Below are 17,592 nucleotides of genomic sequence, written 5' to 3'. Positions count from 1 at the left end.
GTAGGAAAATAAACTTCAATATATATAAACTAAACAATAAATAAATTCTAAATTTAAATATTTTCTTAATCAATAAAAATAAATGGATAATTGAATCCCCTAAACCAGAGCTATTGAGCTAGTTTACTGTAACTCTCACTTAAGTGGATGGTTCATTGGGATGTAGATGTAAATTATTTGTTGTACGAAATTTGTTGTAGGTGTGTTGATTATACTTGTAAGAATTTTGTGTAAATCTTTGGATATACCTATATATATTTGTTGCGGTAGAAATTGTGTTGTAGACATTTTAAAGTACAAAACAATTGATGAATGTTATATTTTAAAACTATAAAAAATAAAAATTGATTGACAAATACGCTTCTTCTTTCTTTGTAGATTTTGTTTGAATGTATACAAATTTTTTGTGCTAGTAAAAGAGAATATAAAAAATATATTTTAAATAATAACTACAATATTAAACTAATAAAAAATAGTTAATACAGTTTTGAAAATATGTATGTTAAAGACGAAATTTATATGTATATATAAACAATATATGTAAAATTATTTATATTATATATATATATATATATATTTTTTCCTAATTTAATGCTACAATCTATATATACATTTTTGCAACCATTTTAGCAAATAAATCCTAAAGTTGGACTTATTTACAACCCAATGCCATTAGCATTAAATATTTTTTCCAAAATAATTAACTTTACTTTAAAATTTTAATTTAAATTGTCAATCACATTATCAATCAAATTTAATCCAAACAAAGTTCACATCAATCCCTTAAAATTAGCATAAACGTATTTTATTAACAATATTTTAAAACAAAGTTTTTTGTTTAAAAAATATTATTCTTACTAAACGTTGTTTGCTTAAATAAACAAATCATGTATTTGAACTTATTTACAATGTCACGCTACTGACATTAATTATTTAGGCATAAAAATATTTATTTAAAGATTTAAATCTTCTAAATTTTTGCTTTTAGAGTTATTATATCATTACCTAAAAGGCAAAAAATATTAATTTTTAAATATTATTATTTGTATATTTAAACTTCATAAAACATTATTAATATTTGAATTTATAAAAAGTTTAATCTATCAAAAATAATTAACATCATTATTTAATATATAGAGTTAAAAAAAATCTCAAAAACAAATCGTCATATTTTGTGATTCGAAATTTTATGAATGAACATATATTAACCAATTGGCGAAAAATGTGTGGGTTCAACGTCCCGCAACGACTAAAATATTTTGACAATGATTCATAAACATATTATAAATAAGATCAACATTAATAAAATAAATAGTTTTTTTTTGTTGACGGGTTTGTCAGGACGGGTTTGGCAGGACGTTACTTAGTAACAATGGTAAACTATAAAATAATTTACAAATTTTTATATATATTAATTTTAAAAAATAAATTGTCTCCGCGGTGTACCGCGGGTTAAAATCTAGTGTTTTAGTATTTTGGGTCATATTATTGTTGTTTGTTAATGTATGTATGTATGTGTATACACGTATTTCTATGTACACACATTATATTAAATGAAGAAAAAATTAATTGGTAACCAAAATTGTACCTAAAAGATAAATAAAGGCTATAATAAAACACAAAATATTTTTTACAGTTGTTGGTCATTCCTCACGACAAAGAAACGAGAGCTTTAGGAATTATTGTTGGTCGTTCTTTAACTTTTTTTTGTCTCTAAGTTCTAAAATTAAAGTACATCATGATTGCTAAATTTTTAAGGATATACTTAAAATTAAGGCCGTAGATAGCTCTTACAGCGAAACTAATCATGACCCATGTAAACAATGATACAATGAGGAGACAAAAGTTTTAGTAGGATGTACATAGTGTTGATTCATTCAAAGGCCAAATAGATTCTTAAACCAATTATTATTATTCCAGAAGTGAAGGTTGATTATAACAAAAATGATAACAAATGTTTATTTAATTTACTAAGAATATGTATATATATACATATATTTTGATAAAATATCTTAAATTTTATTTAAATTTGTCTTATGAATTAACGTTGTAAGTTGAGTTGTTAAAATACATGTCTTTTATTTTTGGAGTGAATTATATACATTTTCATGTGGACTTTTTCTGGAACCATAGGGATTCAAATAGATTTATAATTTTAATGAAAAATAGCATTTGGAATTTTTAAGAAAAAAAATCTATTAAAAGCTCAATAAGAAAAACAAAACTTATCTGAAACTACAACTAAACATTTTTTTTTGTTTTTCGGTGTTTACCAAGTCAGATAAAAAAATTTCTAAGTAAAAAGATAACAAATAATTAAACCCACAATAATAGGGATAACGAGCTGATTTTTTCTTGTCGGAGAAACGTCTGTTAGGTACACTTTTGTGTTGTCTCGTAGTAAGTAGTTGTGCATATGCCACAATCGTCTCTCACGATGGTTGTGCCATCACTATTTATGGTCATCGTCGAGTTCTTCTCTCTGGTTCTATCCATTACTTTTGTAGTACCGATGAGGTAACTTACATATCAGCTTATATCTACGTTAGTAGTTAATCTATTATATATGTTTAGCATAATAGGATTGTTAATTAACTACATTTTTTGTTGTTACTTTGTCAAATTTAGATGTGGCCGAATCTTATAAAGAAGGGCAAAGAAAGAGGTCTTGATGCAATCGAGACTTATGTTTTTTGGAATGCACATGAACCTACTCGTCGTCAATATGATTTTTCTGGAAATCTGGATCTTATTCTTTTCTTCAGAACCATTCAAAATGAAGGAATATGTATGGAGTTCTACGCATTGGACCATATGTTTGCGCATAGTAGAATTACGGGTAATAAACTAAACTTGCTTCATTTTACTTATTAATATCATCAATGCATTCTTAGTGCAAAGTGCTGGTGGTTATAACTTAACATATACGATCAAGTTTATATATATGTTGGTCTTTCTCCATTTGCTTATAATGATATTAGTTTTTTTCTTTTTTTCTTTTCACTAATTTTGATATTTTAATTATGTAATCATTTTCAATAGAGGTTTTTCAGTGTGGGTGCATAATATGCCCATAATAGAATTCAGAACTACTAATACTGCGTTTATGGTAATCATTTATCAAATTTTACATGTAATACTTTTGTTTTAATTAATAGTATATGGATGATTTTTATGTAGAATGAGATGCAAAATCTTACAACTATGATAATAGAAATGGTCAAGAAAGAGAAGCTATTTGCATCACAAGGAGGTCTAATTATCCTTGCTTAGGTAATAATTTTTTTAACATGATGCTATCCACTATTTACATCTATTTGGTTATAGAATATACAATCTTTTGTTTTTTTCTATTAAAGCCTATTACTGCTACCATAGTTCAAATACAAAAGCCAGAACTACAACAATTTTGATTTTAGTTTTCCTAAATTTGCAGATTGAAAATGAGTATGGAAATGTGATTGGATCATACGGAGAAGCGGGTATGGCATATATTTAGTGGTGTGCAAACATGACTAATTCTCTTGATGTTGGTGTTCCATGGATCATGTGTCAACAAGATGATGCTCCTCAACCAATGGTAAAATTAGCTAAAGTTAATGATTTTCATGAAATTAACTTAGACATTTATTAACACTAATGATCTATAAATTGTTTGATTTTATAAGTAAACACATGGAATAGTTATTATTGTGACAACTTTACACCAAACAACCCCAACACTAAAAAAATGTGGACTGAGAATTGGACCGGATGGTTAGTTTTCGTTTAGTTATTGCTGTAATTTAATATCTTTTACTAATAATAAGAACGTATATTTTTATGCAATCTGAATATTGTTGACCCAAAACTTTTATAAATGACCTCATTGATATGTCCTTGATCGAGAGATGTTTTCTCATGGTTAGTTTTTATTTATTCTTATCTGTAAAAATATATTTATTCTATATTTGTATAGGTATATGAATTAGGGAGGTAAAGATCCTTAAAGAACAACCGAAGATGTTGCTTTTGCTGTTGCAAGATATTTCCAAAGATGAGGAGCTTTCCAAAACTACTACATGGTAAAAAAAAAATTATAATATCTACATGTTAAAAAAGTAATAATGAAACTTTAACTTAATTGATAAAGTAAGAACATACATTAATGATCATTAAAAAAAAATAATGAATGTTTATCTTTGTTTTTGTAGTATCATGGACATACCAACTTTGATAGAACCGCGGGTGGTCCGTTCATCACAACAACATATGATTACGATGCTCCTCTTGACGAATTTGGTAAATATTTATAAACTATATTCATATTTAAATTAGGTTAAAGATTTTAAAATAAAAGGTACTAACAATGATGAATATTTATTAGGTAATTTGAACCAACCAAAATACGGACACCTGAAACAGCTTCATGATGTTTTTCATGCTATGGAGAAAACTCTCACTTATGGAAATATTTCCACCGCTGATTTTGGAAATTTAGTCATGGTAATTCTCATTTTCTGCTTTTTTCAATTTTTATATTTAAAATATGTTACTCTTGAATTTATTTTTGAACATGTATTATTATAGACAACGGTTTATCAAACAGAAGAAGGATCAAGTTGTTTCATTGGAAACGTGAATGCAAAAATCAATTTCCAAGGAACATCTTATGATGTCCCGGCTTGGTATGTGAGCATTTTACCGGATTGCAAAACTGAGTCTTATAATACCGCCAAGGTTTGTCTTTGTTACATTCAAAGTTTTTTTTACAGTTTTTCTTAACAGTGATCATTATTACATTCAAGTTATAATCCTTAATACATTGGCTTTTTTTTTATGGTTTTATATATTTCTGATTAACACTCAAACTTCTGTGATGGTTAAGAAAGCGAATGAAGCTGAGAACGAGCCTTCGATTTAAAAATGGTCATGGAGACCAGAGAACATAGACAATGTCCTCTTGAAAGGAAAATGAGAATCTACAGTGAGACAATTGTTTGATCAAAAAGTAGTAAGCAATGACGAAAGTGATTTTCTTTGGTACATGACTACGGTTAATCTCAAAGAACAAGATCCGGCTTGGGGAAAAAATATGTCTCTTCGTATCAACAGTACTGCTCATGTTCTTCACGGTTTTGTCAATGGACAACATACTGGTAAGTAAATGACTTATCTAGTTTTAAACAACACTCAACACATAAAGAAAACATTTTATAGATTATTCGTTCTTTTTTATTATAGGTAATTATCGCGTTGAAAATGGAAAGTTTCACTATGTTTTTGAGCAAGACGCGAAGTTCAACCCTGGTGTTAATGTCATTACCCTCCTTAGCGTAACCGTAGACCTTCCGGTGAGTTCGAAATCTTATCATTCTTATGTTAAAACCATTCTTTTAATGTCCTATTTTTAACTATGTTTTTTTTGTAAGAACTATGGTGCTTTCTTCGAAAACGTCCCGGCTGGAATCACTGGACCCGTTTTTATCATTGGAAGAAATGGTGATGAAACTGTTGTAAAATATTTGTCTACTCATAATGGAGCTACAAAACTGGTTTAAGCGGGGTTGAGAACCAACTCTTTAGTTCAGAATCACCTTCGACATGGTCAGGTGAAAGTGTACCATTCAACTGAACCATGACTTAGTACAAGGTAAGTAGATATTAAAATCAATAGCTACCAAAAAGTTATAGATGCAATTTAAAATCTTATTATTCTAATGTTTCTTTCAGACTATTTTCAAAGCTCCTTTGGGAAGTGAACCAGTTGTGGTCGATCTTTTGGGATTTGGAAAAGGAAAGGCTTCGATCAATGAAAATTACACTGGCCGTTACTGGCCAGTTTTTCTAGAAACCAAAAAAGAAAAAAAAAAATCGATGCGTGATTTACCTCTCTTTTGTGTTTTGTAAACTGAATGGTTCCTATTGAGAAGTAATTTAGGTACAACAAAAAGCTGTTCTTGAATTGGAAACATATTAATTCCCAAACCCTTAAAAGCTTGAAGCTCAGGTCTGCTCACACTCCTTCAGTGCAAAGCCCAATACAAACTTTGTGTGGAATTCTTAATCTCCATGGTCGAGGACTTCATGTGAGAGAGGATCCACCTGTTCTGTTACGGTTTTCCACCCATCTCTTGCATAACTGGGTTCTAGCTTCCTCTCCATATCGCTACGTAATGTCTGAGCTCATCTCTCAATATGCGAAAAACCTAGCAATCATCCTCAAGCATCTAAGCAATATTACCCTTGCTCGAACCCGTGTCCAAGCACTTTCTCGTGTAGTTCTCTTCGGGCCAGTGAGATTCACGACTTTGACCACTTTTACAACGCCACTTGGTCTCTTGACAATGGCTATATGTTCATCCATTGACTCGTCTTTGGAAGAATTGTCGATAATCTTTGATCTCACATGTACCAAAATGCTTTATAGCTTTTGGCTCAAAGCTCTCAAAGAACTCTTGTCGATTAAACCTATCGATCCTTTTATCTATCTTTTTATCTACCTTATGTTGGCTTTGTGGAATGCTCCTTATGGTTGTATTGTTAACTTCTGGATCTGATTCCCTCCTCCTTTGTACTTGGTTTCTATCTTAATTGAATGATATCATCTCTTTGACAAAAAAAATAAAATAAAATAAAATAAATAATAATTCCCAAATCCCACAACACATTACCAGATATGGAGGAATGATGATGATGTGAGTTGTTTTTTCTGTTATTATTTTCCCTACTTTTTTTTTCCATCAATTGAAGTTAAATACATTTTATGATAAATAATTAAACAAACAAAGATAAAATTGTATTTCTTTGGTTTATCTCTTTGGAGTTCTAATAATAACAGGTGTTTCGCAATTTATTTCTATAATGAAAAATAATAATATATATTTCCAATTAATCCATATTGCAACTCATGTGTAATAGATTCATTGAAATATCTAATAAATAAACAAAAATTCTAACAATAATCTTAAACTGTTGAAAGCAAATAACCATTATGAAAAGATATTACTTTTATAATTCAAAATCATGTATCACATGTAGTATTGTACATGCTACATATTAATTGTTTTAACATAACTTTTGAGAAAAAAATGCGGTAAAAAACCTTCAAAGTGACAAATTTTTTATCCGCTCTTAACTTTTTTTTTTATTATATACAAATCAAATTTAAGGAAATAACTCAATAATAAGATATTTTAACTTTAAATTCCTAATTTTATTATATCCATATAAAATCAATTTCTTTTTATTGTTTTAAATTCTTAAAGAAAATATTTCTTTATCTTCCATTTACATAAAGTATTGTTGGTCAATTGGTAACTCGATAGCGACATAACGTTTTCAGTACATTTATCAGATTTTATATAACTTGTTTTTTCTTTTGAACCGACATTATGAGATCTTTAGTCAAGTTGGAGGATTTTCCATTGAAAATCATCTTATATCATAAGCTTTAAAAATTTTAATTGTGAAGGTTTAAATCATATGTTTGTAATACATGCATTTCCATTTCACCCCAAAAAAAAGGTAATATTGAATATATTAAGTTTTAATTTATAATAAAACATATCAATTTCACACAAAAAGAGCCAAAATATAGTGCATTGAAAACTTTTAATCAAGTAAAATGTCTTCATTAAACATATCATAATTTGTAAACATCAAAATTATTACTTCTAATAATTTCTATCGATATATTAACAATTATAAAAAAATATTATATATAATTTAATGTTAATATCATTCTATATTCAAAACTAAAACCAAATATACAATTCACGCATCGTTTGGATAACTTTCTAGTATATATATATATATATTAGAATGAAAAAGTCTTGTAGAGCATTAGACCACTAATAATTAAAAAAATTTATAATTATATTGCATTTTTTAATACAATTAGACCCACTAATAAAACTACAAGTATTAAAGGTTCACCCGACTCTCAAATTTGAACCTAATACTAAATTATACCTCTCTCTCTTTTCTTACTTTTTAATATTTAGTTTTTAATGGTCAAAACCCTTTTTTTGTGCAAAAGATAATTTCATTCAAACTTAACCCATATGTAGTACAAATTTTAAACAAACATCAACCTCATGGTTGGAAACATCAAAGAAAACCACAAGTTCTCTCACAAGAGAATGGTAAAGGAAAATGATATAAGATAATTTGACGGTAGATCCATACATCGAAGACAAGAACAATGTAGTAACTTGCTACAAGCGAGAGAATGGTGAGTCGAAGACAATTACACGAATATTTTGGGAGATTGTTGAATGGTCACGGTCCAAACGAGACATAGTGACGTTGATAAAGAGTCTTTAACCTTGGATAACAATGGCTCGAAACACGCAGCTTCTACAAAGGTGATTAAGGTATCCAAATGGTTTTGCAAACTTAAAGTCGGAGACAAACCAAAAGTTCGTTCTATAAAAGAGGATGATTCAAAAGTTCTCTCTATAAAAGAGGATGATTCTATCATAAAATTCTTAGACTTATATGAATAGTATGAGCTGCTCTTTAAGGCACTAAGATCTACCACCAAGGTTAATAAAAGCACCTTGTCTAGACTATCTATAGGTGTCAACGTGATGAGAGAAAGGAGTCCACGACCAATCTCAAAACCATAACCCTGCCATCAGATATCTAGTGTTTGACAAGGAAGAAAGAAAAACAGACCTGGACCAAATTGGTAAATAGGCCTACCCATTAGCATTAGCTTTAGGCCGTGGTAAATTTATTAGTGGGCCAAAGGCTGCCCAGCCCAATTCGAAATGGGGATCCAAACAAACAGCGGTTTTGCCCTCTTTAGAATGCCGCTTTTGTGAAATTGTGAGAACCCTTGTTAAAAAAACTCGCGATGAAGTTGCTCTCAAATACTTTAATGGCTCACGGTAAGGATGCTGTTGTTGTGAGTCACGTGTTTGCACTGTGTAGTTGCTATTTAAAACAAATTCTTTTTGTTCAAAATTATTTTTTTTGATAAATTGTCAATCTCTGAATATTAGAACTTGATTCCCAAGTAATCTTTTTCGAGTTGTTTTGTTGTTTAGTCATTGATTATACGAACTTGGTCCCCAAGTATATTTCTTGTTCATGCACTTCCTTATTATCCTATTGGATGACTGTTGACCACAACGTCCACTAAAGAGAAGAAACTATACAACGTCATTGCGAAAAACTACTATACTTTTATACTTTAACGTGTAGACATAATAATATACTTTTTTGAGTATCTTCGGTGGAAAATATAGAATACCTTTTACTGGTTGAGCTAAGAGTCGTGTAAATTCAATATTCTAGTCCCACAAATTTCCAAAAAGAAAAGTCTAAACATTGGTTTTCGTTGTCTGTCTATAAAAGATAAGAAGAATAACATCAGAGATTATACGCACACGGCTTTCAACATTAGGAAGGACAACAATGGAAGAGCCCTTTCTTCTGCAAGATGAGCACCTTGTCCCCTGTAAAGACACATGGAAAAGTGGTCAGGTTACCGTCGAGCTGAAGAAAGTGAGCAGCTTGGCCGCTCCTATGGCCGCCGTGACCATTGCTCAGTACTTATTGCCTGTCATTTCAGTCATGGTCGCTGGCCACAATGGTGAGCTCCAGCTCTCCGGCGTCGCTCTTGCAACCTCCTTCACAAACGTTTCCGGGTTCAGTATTTTGGTAATGATATGCTATAACTACTCTCTCCTCTTAAGTTCAAGATCAAGTTGCCTCTCAAATCTTGATAACACTATATTAATTCTTTGTGCAGTTTGGGTTAGCGGGTGCACTAGAAACTCTTTGTGGCCAAGCTTATGGAGCCAAACAATACGAAAAAATCGGAACCTACACATACTCTGCAACTGCCTCTAACATCCCTATATGTGTCCTCATATCAGTTCTCTGGATTTACATCGAAAAGCTCTTAATCTCTCTCGGTCAAGACCCTGACATCTCTAGAGTCGCTGGCTCCTATGCCTTGTGGCTCATACCGGCTTTGTTCGCCCATGCGTTTTTCATCCCACTGACTCGGTTTCTGCTAGCACAAGGGTTGGTTCTTCCACTGCTCTACTGTACCCTGACCACTCTTTTGTTCCACATCCCTGTTTGCTGGGCTTTTGTTTACGCGTTTGGTCTGGGAAGCAATGGAGCTGCCATGGCTATTAGTGTGTCTTTCTGGTTCTATGTTGTGATTCTCTCATGTTATGTGAGGTACTCCAGCTCCTGCGACAAGACTCGCGTATTTGTATCCAGTGATTTCGTGTCTTGTATCAAGCAGTTCTTCCACTTCGGAGTCCCATCAGCGGCAATGGTTTGGTAAGTCGTTTTTAAGTTTCTTGTTGGTCAAGTTACATACAACAACCAATGCTTTTTTTTATCTTGCTTGCGTTTTCTTGGTCTTCCTTTAATAGCCTAGAATGGTGGCTATTTGAGCTACTCATACTCTGTTCAGGTCTTCTCCCAAACCCGAAACTCGAGACCTCTGTTCTTTCAATTTGGTAAATATATATCATATAACGACTTCTTTTTATTTTTATTATCCTCTTTACTAAAAACTAATGAATCTTATTTCTTTAATGCAAGTCTTACAACAGCAAGTTTGCACTATGTGATTCCAGGTGGAGTCGCGGCGGCTGTGAGGTATGAACTCAAATTTTTAACCAAACATATTCAACATCTTCTTCCTAAACAATAATAGTCATTTGGTTTCTTGCAGCACACGCGTGTCAAACAAATTGGGAGCTGGGATTCCTCAAGTTGCTAGGGTTTCAGTATTGGCAGGGCTTTGTCTCTGGCTTGTAGAGTCAGCTTTCTTTAGCACACTTCTCTTCACATGCCGAAACATTATAGGCTACGCATTCAGCAACAGCAAAGAAGTTGTGGACTATGTGGCTAACCTAACTCCTTTGCTCTGCCTCTCCTTTATCCTCGACGGTTTCACAGCAGTTCTGAATGGGGTTGCAAGGGGAAGTGGTTGGCAACACATTGGAGCTTTGAACAACGTGGTAGCTTATTATCTTGTAGGAGCTCCTGTTGGAGTATACTTAGCTTTCAATCGTGAGTTGAACGGAAAAGGACTTTGGTGTGGTGTTGTGGTCGGATCCGCTGTGCAAGCCATAATATTGGCTTTTGTCACAGCTTCCATAAATTGGAAGGAACAGGTAAAACACTTAGAATAGAAGATTCGTCATTTTAGCATGTTATACTTGTACATTCTTTTTTGTTCTTTCTTTAATACTATGAAGTAATTTTAATCTATGATTTGCAGGCTGAGAAGGCTAGGAAGAGAATGGTCTCTAGTGAAAATAGATTGGCTTAAACTAAGGATGTTTCTGAGAGCTATCTCAAACTATTTTTGTAGGTGTTGAGCAAATTTTTATGTATGGTATATTAATGTGTTAAAAAATGTTCTTACAAAATAATTTATATGTATGATTTTTTCTCAGCCTATCTTTTTCACTATGTTGTGTAACTTGTAAGTGTATAATCATCATTTATCCATAAACATGCTTTTCTTAATTTTTTCACATGTCATTCCCAATAAATTTATTTTATGGTATTTGTGACTATAACCACAATCTTCTACCAATAAATCTTAGTGAACCCTTTCCGAGAGAGCTTTTAGGCTCATAATACAATACTATTCAGATTTTGAAACTCGGACCTTCACGACAAATCTCTGACGAAACTTTGGATTCTACTTGAGAGCGGCTGTCACTTTTAGTTTCAACCACAAATGATTTACTAAAACCTGTGTAAAATCAGATCCAAATGTCTTTAAAGTGGTCTAAAGAATCAAAACTTAAGGTAAGCAAATTACTTAAATTAGAGTCAAACTTTAGGACTATATAAAAATATAAAAATCCACAAAAGTAATTAATACAAGATTGAATGTTCAAACTCTACAAAACAAAATAATTCATATTAGTCTTCAGTCTTCACATATGTTCTTATGTAAATAATTAAAAAGTATTAACACTAATGACATGTCATTTTTAATATGTATATTCTATATATCTATTTTTATAATATAGTATATTCGTGTGCCACTAGTATCTATATTTTCAAACAAGTCAAAACGAATTTGCTTCTTTACTCATCATATCTACTTCGTCACCACGTTTGTAGTTCAAGTTGCCTTTGTTGTTTATTGACTTAGTCGGTCTATAAAGATAGGATAAATATCATCTTAAAATCAAAGGGAAAGGCCTTCAACGTTAAACAATGGAGGAGCCATTTCTTCTGAGAGACGAGCTTCTAGTCCCTTCTCAAGTCACATGGCATACAAATCCATTAACCGTCGAGCTAAAGAGAGTGAGCCGCTTGGCCGCTCCTATGGCCACTGTGACCATTGCTCAGTACTTATTGCCTGTCATCTCGGTCATGGTCGCTGGCCACAACGGCGAGCTCCAGCTCTCCGGTGTCGCTCTTGCAAACTCCTTCACAAACGTCACCGGTTTTAGCATTATGGTAATTATGCTATGACTCTAACCTTTTCAACTCAAGAATCAAATGGACTCTCTCAAGTATTGAAAACACTTCAATTATTTTTGTGCAGTGTGGATTAGTGGGTGCACTTGAAACTCTTTGTGGCCAAGCTTATGGAGCCAAACAATATGAAAAAATCGGAACTTACGCATACTCTGCTATTGCTTCCAACATACCAATTTGTTTCCTCATATCAATTCTCTGGCTTTACATCGAAAAGATCTTGATTTCTCTCGGACAAGACCCTGAAATTTCAAGAATCGCTGGCTCCTACGCCTTTTGGCTTATACCGGCTTTATTTGGCCAAGCGATTGTCATACCACTGTCCCGGTTTCTGCTAACACAAGGGTTGGTTATTCCTCTGCTCTTCACTGCCGTGACCACCCTTTTGTTCCACGTTTTGGTTTGTTGGACTTTGGTTTTCTTGTTTGGTCTGGGATGTAATGGACCTGCCATGGCTACAAGTGTGTCTTTCTGGTTTTACGCTGTGATACTCTCATGTTATGTGAGATTCTCCAGCTCTTGCGAGAAGACTCGCGGATTTGTATCCCGAGATTTTGTGTCTTCTATCAAGCAGTTCTTCCAATACGGAATCCCATCAGCTGCAATGATTTGGTAAGTCATTTTAAGTTGTTTGTCCGTCAAGTTACATACCCTAATGCTCTTCTTCTTATCCCGCTTGCATTTTCTCGGTCTTCTTTAATAGTCTAGAATGGTGGCTATTTGAGATACTCATACTCTGCTCAGGTCTTCTCCCTAACCCGAAACTCGAGACCTCTGTTCTTTCAATTTGGTAAGTACCATAGAAGGACTTCTTTTTATCTTTTGTGGTCTCTTTACTAAAAACTAATGAATCCTGTTTCCTTCTTTTCAGTCTTACAATAGAAACTTTGCACTATGTGATTTCAGCTGGAGTCGCCGCGGCTGTGAGGTATGAATATGATCTCAGTTTTATCATTCAGAACATCTTCATCTTATTATAGACAATTCTTTCCTAAACATTTAGTGATTGGTTTCTTGCAGCACACGTGTATCAAACAATTTGGGAGCTGGGAATCCTCAAGTTGCTAGGGTTTCAGTATTAGCAGGGCTTTGTCTCTGGATAGTAGAGTCAGCTTTCTTTAGCATACTTCTATTCACCTGCAGGAACATCATAGGATACGCATTCAGCAACAGCAAAGAAGTTTTGGACTATGTAGCTGACCTAACTCCTTTGCTCTGCCTCTCCTTTATCCTCGACGGCTTCACAGCAGTTCTAAATGGAGTTGCTAGGGGAAGTGGTTGGCAACACATTGGAGCTTGGAACAATACTGTTTCTTATTATCTTGTAGGAGCTCCTGTTGGAATTTACTTAGCTTTCAGTCGTGAGTTGAACGGAAAAGGACTGTGGTGCGGTGTTGTGGTTGGATCTACTGTGCAAGCCACTATACTGGCTATTGTCACAGCTTCCATAAATTGGAAGGAACAGGTAAATAGCCATTTCAGCTTTTTACACTTGTAAATTCTTTTATGTTCATTCATTAATGCTATGAAGTAATCTATGATTTTGCAGGCTGAGAAGGCAAGGAAGAGAATTGTCTCAACTGAAAACAGATTGGCTTAAACAAATGATGTTTCTCATAGTTATCTCAAACTATTTGTATGCCTTATGCAAATTTTTTTTGAAAGATGTTTATAAAAGAGGGTCATTTGTTTTCTTAATCAATTTTATGACAAGGATTTATAAGTTTTCTTCAATTTTGGTATACAAATGTAATAATTACAAGTGAACAAAAACCTCATTGGTTCCAAACGGGGATGATCCCTTGTGCAGCAAGACGCTTCTCGACCCAAAACACAACGTGGTTCGCAGTTGGTTTCCTCTCGTCGACAAGAAATGGTTCCACGGTGCTCGGACCTGACCCGTGTGAGGAAATTGAAAATCCTTTTGCTCCTGTTTTAAGCAACAAACCAAAAGACATAATGTTCCATTGAAATTTTCTGTAACAAGAGTCTCAAGTAAAAGATTCAATACTTCACCTGTAAGGTTTCCAGTAGGGAAAAAGGCCCAAAAGGAATATGGAATACTTTTCTTTAAGAAAAAACCTTCCAACTGACACAAATAATGATAATTGTCTTAGAAGTTTAATCAAGAAGACATTTTGAGAACATCCAATAAAACTGGAGCCATATAGGGTAGAGAGATGGCCCCATAAGCATGGCAACAAAGCATTAGAAGTTAGAAGCAAGAAACCTTATCGTCTTGGAAAGATAAATCTATGTCAGAGATATCATCTTGAGATTCAAGAATGGCTTGTAAAGGAGGAATCACGTCTTCTTCCATCATTTGTCTCAGCGGTTTCGCCACTGCAGCCGCTTTAGCTGCGGGTTTAGGTTTCTTTGCCGGAACCGCCACTGTTGACTCTTCTCCTTCTTCTTTGTTTTTCTTTTCAGTAGCAACTAGGAAGAGAACAAGAAAGTTACTCTTCTCGAATTTTTGAGCCAAACATTCTGTTTTATGCATCAATCTTTACCAGCAGAAGTTGAAGACTCTTGCAAGGCACACCGCAAAAGGTTGTCCTTTCTAGTACCTGATTGCTGCAAGAAGACGAATCATAAAGATTCAATTCAAATGAGATACAAACTCCATGAAAATTGAAGACATTACAAACCAATGTTAGTGGTGGAAGCAAAGAAGAGGAAGAGAGAGTTGGTGTTGTTATAGAGATACGAGAGCTTGGGACTCCAAATGATCCTCCTGCTATTGTTGCCATAATTAGGAAGAAACAGAAACTGTAATTGAGCTTCTTCAACGATTACAAGATTCGTTGTTCTCAAAATTCTCAGTTTTTCTCCATTTTTTGCCTCAAACTCAAGACTAATGTTTTTTAGTGGACCAAAAGCAAAGGAAAAAAGAAGAGGAAATAAAACAAGAGACAAATGTGAAAAAGGCTGAGCCTAAGATTTGCCAACCACACACACAAAAAAGAGATATAGCATATTTTTATACCTACAAATAAAATTAAAAACACTTGCACTTCCCATTATAGTTATGTTTACTATCGTATGTAAACTTTAGTAATAATATGTTTACGTTGATCTTCCCATTGTAGAAGCACAAGAATAGAAGAAAGAAAGAGTTAAGTGTCGTTAGCTTAATTGGTAAAGACTCTAGGCAAAACTAATATTACGGATTTCGGCCCAGAACCAAAAAAAAAAAATATATATATAGAAGAAGGAAAAAAAATTGTCAATAGATTAGAAGCATGGACTAAATTGACATTTCATAAACTATCAGATAAAATGAATAATATTTTGTAAATTCAGATTAGTACTCCGCAAATAAATTTGATTGAGAACTTCTAACGTGCCCGACTGGAGTAAAATAAGATTCCAAATGACACTGGAGTTTTAGCCAAATTTCAATCACGTGGCGAAATCTTGTTCGTTCTTAAACTGCCAGTTAGAGATGCAAAAAGAATCAAAGTTTAGGGAGTAAACTGTAAATACTTCCTTTTCAAGTAAGTATTTGATGATAATGGCTCCCTGATTAGAAATGTCTCATTATTTTAGACCATTATCACTAAGCAGTAAGCACTATAAGTCTATAATCGCAGAAGATAGATAAAATGGAAGTAGGGTTTTCTATGGGTTTGGGAATCATGGGAAAGTCCATGTCAATGAATATATTGAAGAACGGATTCAAAGTCACTGTATAGAACAGAACACTCTCCAAGGTATAAAAACCAAAATTTTCTGCTTTTGATTGTGTTAATAGATTACGTTTTGTCTGATAAAGTTGGACACTTTGAGTAATACTAATTATCTTCAAACTCTCTTGGAAAACTATTGTTGTTGTTCTTGTTAGATTTCAGTTCACAAACAAGCTGTCGGAGATCAGAAGCTTCTTCTTTGAGTTTAGAGTTCTCCTTCAATACACAATTTTGAGTCTCCGATACGCGGTTCAGCTTATCGATAAGACAGTTGTTCTCGTTGCGAAGCCTTATTACCTGAGACCAGAGTTCATCAAGATGTCTCTGTTTCCTCATCCTTGACCTCCTTGCAGATTCTCTGTTCGAAAGCATCCTTCTCTGTTTCCTCTCGTCGAGTACCATGATGCTTTGATGATGATCTTCGTCGGAAGTTGAGTTGTTGCTTATCATGAGATCTTGACTGTTGGATGATGAGGAATAGTTGTTGTTGTTGATGATCAAATCGTTTAGGTAGTTTAAGGAAGAGGTTGGAGATGAAGGCATGTTTATTACGTTGTATTCCGGTGATAGATATTGGAAATATCCGTTGATTTCTGCCGGAATCATGGTTTTAGTTTGGTTTATATGAGTATGTAAGAGTTTCTGTGTTTTTATTTTGTGTGAAGAATTGGGAAGTTAGTTTTGAAGTAAGAGGAGGAAGTGGACCAAGGGTTTTATAATGGGGTTGTAGGAGAATCATGTAGAAGTGGGTCCTATGGATTATAAGAGCATAGAATAAGAAGAAAAAATGCGATGCTATAATTCGTAATTTATAGTGGTGGAACATGGACAAAGAAATGGAAAGAGTTTAGTCATAACAAAAATATTGTTAGTGTTTTATATATAACTTGTTCATTGGAAGTGAGAGCAGAAACTGCGAGAAGGTTTTTAAAATTTTGGTTTTTTTATATAATTTAAACCCAATAATAGTTAACTTGAGTTGTTTATTTTTGTAACCTAGATTTATACACGTAAACCCTTTTTTATTTTAATTTATGGTAAATTATATTAAAAAAAAATATTTATACAATGTTTAATACGCAGTAAAAAAAAATACAATGTTTAATACAAAATTTTCATATCTTTTAGTTTAAATCTATCCTTAGCATTTGTCTTGTCGCAACCAAGTTTGGATGCTTCCCTTCCCTAGAATGAACTTATAGAGAGAGAGAGAGAGTGATGCGGCTAAACTTTAATTAAAAGATTGGATACGTTTGAGCGCCAAGTTCGATCCATTATATGCATTTAACTTAAAAGATTCGACATGTCTATTGTTTAAAATATAACTAACTAAAGTAATTAAGTACTGACTTGTCCCTCATTCGTTTTCCTTTATAAGTGATCATTAAATAAGAACCCACACTCTACATCGTGGAGAAATATGTGTAGAAATTTTAGTTTG

General features: G+C 33.0%; 7 protein-coding genes and 1 non-coding gene across 10 annotated transcripts; 5 read left to right on the top strand and 3 right to left on the bottom strand.

Moving 5' to 3' along the window:
* Positions 1-2,409: 2,409 nt before the first annotated feature.
* Positions 2,410-3,499, top strand: AT2G04062 (beta-galactosidase-like protein; the record flags this gene model as incomplete). The annotated part of the gene is made up of 5 exons (NM_001335214.1): positions 2,410-2,517; positions 2,629-2,839; positions 3,054-3,109; positions 3,181-3,219; positions 3,437-3,499. Coding segments are annotated over 5 exons (477 nt in total), but the record flags the coding sequence as incomplete, so codon positions are not given.
* Positions 3,500-3,511: 12 nt separating this feature from the next.
* Positions 3,512-6,539, top strand: AT2G04060 (glycosyl hydrolase family 35 protein; the record flags this gene model as incomplete). Its single annotated transcript, NM_126445.1, has 10 exons — positions 3,512-3,580; positions 4,194-4,281; positions 4,367-4,485; positions 4,570-4,719; positions 4,872-4,908; positions 4,995-5,138; positions 5,224-5,333; positions 5,412-5,534; positions 5,713-5,820; positions 6,078-6,539. The coding sequence occupies 10 exons, from the start codon at positions 3,512-3,514 to the stop codon at positions 6,537-6,539; spliced, it is 1,410 nt and encodes a 469-aa protein (NP_178493.1).
* A 1,476-nt stretch (positions 6,540-8,015) lies between these two features.
* Positions 8,016-8,881, bottom strand: AT2G00370. Its single transcript, NR_143607.1, has one exon. It is a non-coding gene; the product is annotated as an uncharacterized misc_RNA (transcript).
* Positions 8,882-9,207: 326 nt separating this feature from the next.
* Positions 9,208-11,496, top strand: AT2G04050 (MATE efflux family protein). Its single transcript, NM_126444.2, has 6 exons — positions 9,208-9,651; positions 9,743-10,287; positions 10,383-10,469; positions 10,555-10,611; positions 10,688-11,132; positions 11,240-11,496. The coding sequence occupies exons 1-6, from the start codon at positions 9,406-9,408 to the stop codon at positions 11,288-11,290; spliced, it is 1,431 nt and encodes a 476-aa protein (NP_178492.1). The 5' UTR covers positions 9,208-9,405; the 3' UTR covers positions 11,291-11,496.
* A 629-nt stretch (positions 11,497-12,125) lies between these two features.
* Positions 12,126-14,406, top strand: DTX1 (MATE efflux family protein). Its single transcript, NM_126443.5, has 6 exons — positions 12,126-12,441; positions 12,530-13,074; positions 13,166-13,252; positions 13,334-13,390; positions 13,483-13,927; positions 14,012-14,406. Exons 1-6 carry the CDS (start codon positions 12,196-12,198, stop codon positions 14,060-14,062), a joined length of 1,431 nt encoding a protein of 476 aa, NP_178491.1. The 5' UTR covers positions 12,126-12,195; the 3' UTR covers positions 14,063-14,406.
* AT2G04039 (DUF2996 family protein) lies at positions 14,110-15,543 on the bottom strand. Of its 3 annotated transcripts, none has more exons than NM_126442.4 (5): positions 15,111-15,543; positions 14,973-15,036; positions 14,693-14,898; positions 14,479-14,551; positions 14,110-14,392 (listed from the first exon to the last, which is right to left on the bottom strand). In NM_126442.4, exons 1-5 carry the CDS (start codon positions 15,210-15,212, stop codon positions 14,238-14,240), a joined length of 600 nt encoding a protein of 199 aa, NP_565308.1. In that variant the 5' UTR covers positions 15,213-15,543; the 3' UTR covers positions 14,110-14,237. The 3 variants fall into 3 exon arrangements, with proteins under 3 accessions (NP_565308.1, NP_001077877.1, NP_849933.1); NM_001084408.1 differs by having other exon boundaries at positions 14,110-14,389; positions 14,474-14,551; positions 15,111-15,414; NM_179602.1 differs by having other exon boundaries at positions 14,693-15,036; positions 15,111-15,405.
* A 524-nt stretch (positions 15,544-16,067) lies between these two features.
* On the top strand, positions 16,068-16,493 carry AT2G04137 (phosphogluconate dehydrogenase (decarboxylating), NAD-binding domain protein; the record flags this gene model as incomplete). The annotated part of the gene is made up of 2 exons (NM_001335217.1): positions 16,068-16,151; positions 16,314-16,493. The coding sequence occupies 2 exons, from the start codon at positions 16,068-16,070 to the stop codon at positions 16,491-16,493; spliced, it is 264 nt and encodes an 87-aa protein (NP_001323917.1).
* On the bottom strand, positions 16,257-16,757 carry bZIP48 (basic leucine-zipper 48; the record flags this gene model as incomplete). The annotated part of the gene is made up of 1 exon (NM_126441.1): positions 16,257-16,757. The coding sequence occupies one exon, from the start codon at positions 16,755-16,757 to the stop codon at positions 16,257-16,259; it is 501 nt and encodes a 166-aa protein (NP_178489.1).
* Positions 16,758-17,592: the final 835 nt, after the last annotated feature.

Source organism: Arabidopsis thaliana, chromosome 2, assembly GCF_000001735.4.
Source record: "Arabidopsis thaliana chromosome 2, partial sequence".
NCBI lineage: Eukaryota > Viridiplantae > Streptophyta > Magnoliopsida > Brassicales > Brassicaceae > Arabidopsis > Arabidopsis thaliana.
The sequence above is the reverse complement of the archived record's forward strand: the minus strand, read 5'-3'. Positions and strand labels throughout refer to the sequence as shown.

Bases quoted from the DNA above. Each gene is read 5' to 3' on its own strand.
- AT2G04050 (NM_126444.2), top strand. From the start codon at position 9,406: ATGGAAGAGCCCTTTCTTCTGCAAGATGAGCACCTTGTCCCCTGTAAA. The intron at 10,288-10,382 runs GTAAGTCGTTTT...TTCCTTTAATAG, and splicing joins CCATCAGCGGCAATGGTTTG to CCTAGAATGGTGGCTATTTG. The intron at 10,612-10,687 runs GTATGAACTCAA...GGTTTCTTGCAG, and splicing joins GGAGTCGCGGCGGCTGTGAG to CACACGCGTGTCAAACAAAT.
- DTX1 (NM_126443.5), top strand. From the start codon at position 12,196: ATGGAGGAGCCATTTCTTCTGAGAGACGAGCTTCTAGTCCCTTCTCAA. The intron at 12,442-12,529 runs GTAATTATGCTA...ATTTTTGTGCAG, and splicing joins TCACCGGTTTTAGCATTATG to TGTGGATTAGTGGGTGCACT. The intron at 13,928-14,011 runs GTAAATAGCCAT...ATGATTTTGCAG, and splicing joins CCATAAATTGGAAGGAACAG to GCTGAGAAGGCAAGGAAGAG.
- AT2G04039 (NM_001084408.1), bottom strand. From the start codon at position 15,212: ATGGCAACAATAGCAGGAGGATCATTTGGAGTCCCAAGCTCTCGTATC. The intron at 14,899-14,972 runs GTAAAGATTGAT...TTCTCTTCCTAG, and splicing joins AGAGTCTTCAACTTCTGCTG to TTGCTACTGAAAAGAAAAAC. The intron at 14,390-14,473 runs GTATTGAATCTT...TTAAAACAGGAG, and splicing joins CTGGAAACCTTACAGGTGAA to CAAAAGGATTTTCAATTTCC.